The sequence below is a fragment of the Amblyomma maculatum genome, unplaced genomic scaffold (genome assembly GCF_055883805.1).
Source record: "Amblyomma maculatum isolate TAMU_Amacu unplaced genomic scaffold, ASM5588380v1 scaffold_13, whole genome shotgun sequence".
NCBI lineage: Eukaryota > Metazoa > Arthropoda > Arachnida > Ixodida > Ixodidae > Amblyomma > Amblyomma maculatum.
Genome location: NW_028146738.1, coordinates 6,199,236 through 6,207,879, shown reverse-complemented (window position 1 = coordinate 6,207,879; position 8,644 = coordinate 6,199,236). Strand labels below are relative to the sequence as shown.

At 47.5% G+C, this 8,644-nt stretch overlaps 1 protein-coding gene across 1 annotated transcript in view; it reads left to right on the top strand.

Annotated features, from left to right (window-relative positions):
• Window positions 1–235: 235 nt before the first annotated feature.
• Window positions 236–8,644, top strand: part of LOC146172143 (uncharacterized) — a 33,399-nt gene continuing 24,990 nt past the window's right edge. The window contains exons 1-6 of the mRNA XM_084585982.1: window positions 236–300; window positions 4,221–4,298; window positions 4,842–5,109; window positions 6,163–6,408; window positions 7,386–7,394; window positions 8,156–8,235. Of these exons, the coding sequence (XP_084442108.1) occupies window positions 236–300; window positions 4,221–4,298; window positions 4,842–5,109; window positions 6,163–6,408; window positions 7,386–7,394; window positions 8,156–8,235 (746 nt within the window). The remainder of the gene's footprint in view (window positions 301–4,220; window positions 4,299–4,841; window positions 5,110–6,162; window positions 6,409–7,385; window positions 7,395–8,155; window positions 8,236–8,644) is intronic.

Below are 8,644 nucleotides of genomic sequence, written 5' to 3'. Positions count from 1 at the left end.
GCCGCGCTTTTCATAGCGTCCTCCGAAGGAAACGCTAAAAAGAGATCGCCAGCGCCTTGTGTCTGCTATGCAACTCCATTTGAATAAAAGTCTCAACTCGCTAAAAGAGCGCTTAGGTAAGAGTTTTCGCTTGCTCGTGTGACACGGGTATTAGACACGCTCCAGTGTTATTTGGCAGCCTGCTATATCTTGCCCAGTCACGATCATGTCATCGATGTAACATCTGGCATGCGGGATGCCGCAAAGCACTTTGTCCATCATGGACTGGAATACTACCAGGGCACTAGCCACACCTGTAAGGTAGGCGCTGACATTCAAACAACCCCAGGCTAGTGTTTACATCAAAAATGATCTGGAACCTGGAGTAAGCGGCTATTGCTGGTACGCCAAAGAAATGTCTAGTGCACAAAATACCTTTCCTCCTTTCAAAGCAGTGTACATATCCTCGGGCCTGAGTAGTGGGTAACGATCTGTTTTCAATGAAGTGTTTACGGTTATCTTATAGTCTCCATATAACCTGGTACTGTTATCTTCTTTTAAGAATGACTAACGGTGTAGCCCAACCGCGGCGCATTACTGGCTGCATCATGCCTGTTTCCACTTGCTCCAACAATTTTCTAAACCTTTTCTGCAATGCAAAGGGTACAGGTCTAGCGCGGCAAAATACAGGAACTGTACCACGTTTCAGAACAATTTTTGCTTGCAACTTATATATTGTTCCTAATTTCTCAGAGAACACCGAAGGGTACTTTTGTTTAAGTGCCACCTGTCCAATTTCCAGGCAGTCAAGTTTGAGATGTTCCAGGCAATTTCGGCCAGGTAGTGCTGGTAACCTCTTTTTGTTGCCCTTAACAACAACGACAGGTAGCGCCATGCTATTATCCTTGTACTGAACAGCTACGTCACACTGCCCTTTAAGTTCTATCTGTTCCCTAGTATACGTGCGAAGCGACATTTTGCATGGTTCGCCTCTTACGCGCGAAAAGTGGGACTAGTACACTAACTCTGGAACGATTGTCTGCTCCCGTGTCAACCTGCATATTACGGGCATGCCCCTCAATGATAATGCCCCCTTCATAACATGATCGGGTTGAGTTAACCAAATGATACAGTTCATGCTCAGAGTCTTCGTCGAAATATTTGAGCAAGTGGGTGCTTTTAGATTTTGCCCTAACTATGCGGCACCTTTTTCTTCAAGTGGCCTACTTTTGAATACTCATGACAACCGAGTTTTTGTAACAGAAAACGTCCGATGACTGTGCCCTGCCGCACCTATCACACCTCCCGCTCTTGCCGCCTTGCCTTCTCCTGGGCTTAGGTTGCCTCGGCTAGGGATGCTGTAGAACTTTCACTACGAGCACTAATGCCTCGTGTTCTCATGACCGCATTTGCCCACTGTCTCGCACCGCTAGTTCTCTGTCAAGGGCGATTGGGCATGCGCTTTGAAATGTCATGTCTCGCTCCGAGTACAGAGCACGCCGAGTCTCTTCATCCCGTGTGCCGGCAACCAGCCTGTCTCGGAGGGCATCTTGTAAGAAGTCGCCGTAGTCGCACTTCCTGGCTAAGTGATCGACTACTGTCAAGAAGACGGGGAGACACTTTTCGTTGATTATCTCATTTGCCGTTAAAAAATGCTTTGAGTGCTTTAAGTACGACTCGAAGTTTTGTGTTTTGGGGTCGTATTCTGACATCTTCCCCACTGACGGCATGTTTAAAGGAGCCCAAAAGTTCGTTACTCATCCGTTTTCTCCGGAGACTGCTGTTGGGATGCCATGGGCGATGCTGCCCTCTGAACGCTGAACGAAGGTCACGACGATGCTTGCATCCGTGAGCGTCTGCAGGCTGCGGGGTAACATAAGGGAGACGGTCTTCCACCCCGCCGCCACTGCGCGGGAGCAGCGTTCTCGCTAGCGAACCGCGGAGGGAACAAAAGGACAAGGAAGGGTACGACACAGCGTTAACTCCAGTCCCATTTATTGCTCATGAAAAACATACAGAGCATGACGGCTAGCTATACATCAACAAGGATTTCCTTGGAAGGGCAAGGCTACGTAAGAAAGAAGGACTCCTGACTCACCGGCTGGGGAATGGGGGTGCGACTTTGGCTGCGGAAATTTGCATGCGCCGTGAATATGGCGGCCGGGATCTCCCATCCGCGCCGTGTTCTTCGGACAAAGCCATACCACGACGTCTGCCGCGGGAGGCGGCGAGAGCGCGCAGTATTTACTCGTCGCTTCGCCGTTGGAAACCAGAAGACGGGCGGTCGTGCACGACGAGTCATCGCGTGTGCGCTGCATACTCCGTGCCCGTTATCGTCTCCAAGCGAGAGACAACTGCTCGCGTTGCCGGCTAGATCCTGAAGCTCTCTGGGCTTCCTGCGGGAACCCGCCCAGACTTCTTGGTGGCACACCCAACGATGGTCTCCTTCCCCCAAGGGGAGGTATTTACCTTCTCTTCCAGCCGGCGCTGCCACGACGCTCGTTGTGGTGGTGGTGATTGGCCACGGCGGAGAGGGACACAACTGGTTTTCCACAAGGCGGTAGTCGTACCCCGAGAGCACGCACTACTTCGTTCCTTTTTCCTGTAACGCAGAACGAAAGTCAAGGCGATGCTTTCCTCCTGAAACACTGAACGAAGGCACCGCTCGGTTACTCGCTTGCTCGCTCCATCCGCCGTCTGCTTGTCCCATCCTCGTCGCCAGTTGTTATAACGTCAACAGCGAGTCATTCCAGTGAATGAACTGCTTTATGCAGTGCTGGCATCCATATACTCATGTGTGAAGTGACATTAGTCGGACCCAGCGACGCAGTGTTTTAGCCGTCGTGCTGCATTATCACATAGGTCAATATCGAGCCCTCCACAATGGCACCTCTCATATTCAATCCATGAAACTATCAATTTTTACTGCTTCCTATTCCCAGCTTATTTGAAAATATGGTTAGATTCGGTGAACTGTGTTGGCATGTATAGGTTTGTTGGCATGTGTTTGACAAACTGCAATTCAATACAGTGTATGAGCAGTGTGTTGATGAAAAAAGGATGACATGCTGGATTTCAGGCTTTTGTACTGTTGCTCGTAGTCCTGAACACCAAAACATTTACGAAGTTTTGGTGTAGGCAGAAAGTAGGGGCGTGCGAATATTAAAATTCTCAGATACGAATTGAGTACAGATATGGGGCGAAAAAATTCCTTCGATTATCGAATCGAATATCTGATAATTAAAAAAAAATCAAAATAGCAAACATTGCTAGTCCTCTTTATATCATAGTTGACATTTGTATCCAAAATAAAATTAAACTAGATTCCTACAGAAGCATATGGCGCACTGAAAAATCTTGCATCCGAGTTTTAGAGGATTTCTTATTCAGTTTCTTTTAGTATAGAATGAACCAGCATGAAGCCGGGTCGAGTTTTCATATTGCTGCTGGATGCAGTGAACTCTCATTACTGCTACCACGGGACCAGAAATAATGCCCTAGTTAACCGAAAATTCGAATTATCAAATGGGCCTAAAAAAGAACAACTTGAGGTGCATAACAGTAACTTTGTGTGATGAATAGGTTTTGCGCTTGAGGTGAAATTTCAGTGAGAACAATGTTTTTTCTTGGTGTCATGGATGGCTTTGTTTTGTATGCATTTTTTGTGAGACCTTCGTAAGGTCCCTCTTCACAAAACTGCATTGTCGCATGTTGAGGATGCTTAGCAGCAGTCAACGCGGTCAGGTATTGCAGTAAGGCTTCGTACTGTGAGTGATACAGTGTGGTAATTCGAAGATCATGAGTATCAGTTTTTTGACTGCAAGTATGAATCGAACAACAAACATATTTGATTGGTATTTGAAATATTCAATATTCGCACCCATAATAGTACGGTTCAAGCTCCAAGAATTGGTTGTGGCTGTTTATTGAATAGGCTGATTTTTATTCAGTGGCTCATTATTGATGTGAAATTGCACAAGGTGGAATATCTGTACACGTTGAGGGAACGTTGTCGCTTGTTCTCGGTGTGCGCCTTGCGAACATTGAAAATTGTGCTCTTCAGAATGGTACTGGAATATTCATGAACAGCTCGCACGTATTGTCGTAAAACAGCACAGTGGGGCGTCAAGCATAGTTTTTCCAATGCAGGCCAGAATGCAGGTTATAAAAACGAGTTCTGTTCTTGATGTTCCGTTGCTGAAGTGCCTGGAGTTGTGTAATAGGCACGGTCTTTCTTGCAGTGTGGAAGACGTACCAGCAGTAGATGAAGAGCCAGAGTTGCAGGCTCTAACCGATGCGGATGTGGATGATATTGTCAGGTAAGACAGGATCTTCCGCTCAATCGGCTTGTCCTTTCATCGCAGGAACCTTGGCGAGGTTAATCAGGTTCTGTGGCTTCTCTTGACTGCAATTTAAAACGTGGCCATGCTTTTTTACCTGTTAATGCGTTCTGGGAAGGAACAAAGAAACAACCAAAATAAATAAACGAGCATGGAAGGTGCATTGGCTAAAGACATCCACTATGCTTTTCACAAGTTCCTTCTGCAACTGCACGAACTCTGCCAAGTCTCTACTGGGGAGTTTGCAAGTTTCGTGAGTGGACAGGGGTAGCATATAGAGTTGCATAAATTGGAGCTGTAACGGGGGTCATGTATAGCAGCGTGTTCATGTAGACTTGCTCATTGTATGTTGTTTTGACCAACGGACATTGAAAACTGCCGATCGCTACTTTATAGTCTTTAGGTGTGAGCACACGGCAGCTATGTCACTCAAATACGAGTTGGCAAGGGCTTGCTGTGTAGTATACGAGCGCATTACAAGTATGCAGCCTGACCGTATGCGGCTTCATATTGCTGCTGCAGACGGCTACGGGACTTCCTGCAGGAAACCGGGCCGTCCCAGGAGGATGACTTGCTGAAGGTCCTGAGCCCCCAGGAGGCGCGGCAGGTGCTGTCAGAGTACAGCACGCTGGCCAACTTTGTGGACCGATATCCGGGATTCCGACAGGTGCACGAGGAACCCCTCTCCTTCCTCTACTACCAAGACCATGAGGACGACACCGATGACTGCACCATCCCCACTGCTGCTCCAGGGGGCGCCCACAACGGGCTGGAATTGTCTGCGCGCAAGGTATGGGTGCATGTGTTCTTGCTGGGTCTGGGTGATGGAGTTGTCGGGATGTCATAAATTAGTGCTAAGGGATAGGCACATGAGGACCTTGGTTCGAGAATTCTTTCTGCCTACATGGAAACATTTTGCAAAAAAGATCTGGGCAGAACCTGCAGCCGACTTAGCATGCCAGAATATGTTCAGTTTCTGTTCAGTATGGGACACACTGTGATTGGATGGACGCAGAGAACTCAGTAGTGACTACACACTAATCACTACGAGGTGGTGGCTAGGGTGGAGCTAAGCTTTTGGCGGTGTCATTTTGATGTCATTTTCGTGTCGGTAATCTTGTACCTGAACAGAATGACATGCACTTGAGAACAGTATTTTCAACTTTTATCCATCCTTCCATCCACACCACTGGGAAATTGCTGTCAACTTGGCCGCATAAATTCAATAAATAGGCCACATTTACTGGATTAACACTAAATTTCTCGGGAAGGTTCATGTAACCAAAGCAAAATAATGAACCTGTAACGAAAACTGGATTAATTTTGGCAGGGAGGAATTGATCCGCAGAAACAACTGTGACAGATACGTACACTTGGTTATGAGACGTTACATGTCATGGAAAACAAATGTCGCCCTTACGTAAGGGTCACTTTCCAAATTTAGAAAACATTGGTGTCACACACACACACACACACACACACACACACACTCACACAAAAAAGCTGTTTCATGTGCGCATAATGTCTGCTGCGTAATGTGATGCACCACCTCGCCGCAATGGTTAGGGCGCTCAACTGCTGTGCCCTAGGATGCCGGATCGAATCCTGGCCATGGTGGCCGCTTTTCGATGGAGGCGAGGTGCCCGTTTCTGTGCGATGTCAGTGCACGTTAAAGAGCGCCAGATGGTCAAAATTCTTGAGCCCTCCACTACGGCGAGTCTCTCATAGCTCGAGTCATATTGGAATGTTGACACCCCTAAACCAAACCAAACCATTATGGTAGTGGTTGGAGGCTTCGTAGTTCGGGTGCAGTCTGACGGTAGTGCACTGGTGTGCCGGAAAGATTGACCAGGAGCTGGAGCAGCCCGTGGAGGCAGGTGATGGCGGATATCAAGGTGCGCGGGCCAGTCCGTGCAGCCGCACCTCGTACGAGTTTGCTGAGGAGGATGGCGTCGAGGAAAAGGATGTCTGTGTCAAGGATAGCTGCAGCCAGACGCCATACCAACCTCGCTGCCTGTCGCGAGCCATGCAGGCTGTGCAGCTGACATGCGATGCCGCGACCCAGACCCACATTGTGGACCCTGCCCAGGTAACTACATCAGCGAAGAAAAAGTATGCTCATTTTAATATTGTACAGCGAGGCTTTTCTGCAGACTAGGCGAGCTTTCTTCCGGACAAGTGCGATGTGTTTTAGCTTATTCCATTATCACTTCTTTTTGGGCGAGTTGGTTCATTTTTGGAAAACTTGTTTTGGTTTGGTTTGTATATTGGTTTGTATCATGGCTTATGTTTCAGACATTTTGAAGCGTTAAGTCTTTACCTAAGGCTAATTTTCAGTGGCTGAATTTCTTCAAACATGAAACTTGCAACCAACGCAAAGTAATGAACCTTTAACTAAAACTGGTTTAATTTTGGTGGGGACAGATCGATCCATGCTTTTTGGATTTCAAGGTGGTCATGTGGTCACGTTAGTTCAATCTTAAAAAAGGTGGATCACCTGAGTGTACTATGCGAACGGGAGGACCAGAATTACATTTGCAAGCTAAGAGAATTTGCGGGATAAATTTGGTCACCTTATGAGCCCACAATAGCTTGCGAGATGGTGTGCGATTGCTTTTGTACGTCCAAGGATGGTCGTGCCGTAGGACAAGCGCTGCCGCTGCTTTGGGTTGGAGGCGCTTCGATGTCGGTGCCTCCGCCAAATACTTCTTTACCATGGATGGGCTGGATAGGTGTGAAAAGTGCGCGAACTGGTGTCTCTGGTCTGGCTCTGCCTTGTCTAAGCGCCGAGAGAATGACATCCGTGGCTGCATTGCACTGAAGCCGCTCTCTGCAGGGACACGCTTCGGCGGTTCACAAGTCTCTTCGTGCTGATAGTTTGGGGTTGGGGCGCTGCTGCATATCAAGCCGGGGATGAGCATAACTTTTTGAGTCTACAATAGATCATATCTTCATTGGTCTGTGGCAGAACGGAGATCGGTCATTGTTACCTACACCCCAAATTCTCGTATTAACCGGGCTGGTCCAGCCTAGCGCACTGGAGACTTGCTCAAATTTACCTACGAGACTGCAGATGTTCTTCGAACTGTTCAGAACTTCTAATTATTGAAGTTGTGCTTGCAGATATTCAGGGTTATTTATAGCCACATTTTCTCTCTTAAATACTACGGCTACTGATCCTACTATGCTGCTGTGGCAGCATTGATGTACGAGGAGCGAATAGGTATGCCAAGCACACGTACCGATGTGAGCTCTTAAATATGCCAGCATCAAACCAACAGTTTACACCACCAGATATCACCAAAAATGCAGCCTAAAAAAGCGGCGCAAAGTTGAGTTCGACTGCCTCTTTGGTAGCAGTTTAAGCACTTCCCTCTAAGCTTAATGGTGCAGAAAGGACGTGTCGGGCCTGAAGACCTTGCATGTTTACCATACTCTCTGGGGACAAAACAGCTAAATGTGATAATTTTCTTATCAGCCTTCCGGACCACCTTCTAAGTTCTTTTTTTGGGGGCCTTTGTCTTTCGTGCGAAAACAAAATGTTCAGGGTCCTGACATGCAAGTGTCGAAACACGTGACGCAACTAGTACTACAAATTCATTATTTGTGGAAAGAAGCATCACGTGGCAATGCAGGACTCTACACTGCGCCGACATTGCCACGATTACCAGAATGCATTTCACTGGCTGTGGCATAGCGCAGCTCCCGGTGAAATATCTTTTAGTACTATATCATGATCCAGAGCTGTTCAATTTGGGGAAAATCCTCCTCTGGTATCCTAAATAACATTTTTGGCCATTAACTGGGATGTTTTGCCAACGTTTCTTCTCGTGCAGCTGGAGCTGATACTGAAGGTCCAAAACAATGAAATCTCTGAGCTCCAAGACAGGCTGGCGGTTCTGCAGGAAGATCATGCGTGAGTGTCCATTGAGCGTGCTGAATAGTTCCATTGCAGAGCAATTTTCTCACCTCTGCTTGAATAGTATGGTGTTGTTGTTTTCACTACCAAAACCCTTCAGTACGATACCTGTAGTAGTATAGTGTAGTAGCTTTCATAACCTATTGAAAGTGGTATGAAATGCCACCTAAACGGATGCCACTGTGGTCTTCGTACGAATTTCCACAAATTCTTCCAGCTATTGTACCCGCCGTGGTGCCGCAGTGGTTAAGGACTGCAGTGTCCAAGGATGCGTTATCGAATCTCGACCGTGGCAACTGCTGTGCGATGTGGGTGCATGTTCAGGAACCCCGGATGGTCGAAATTTCTGGAGGCCTGCACTGTGGCATCTCTCATAGCCTGAGTGGCTTTGGGGCATTAAGCACCA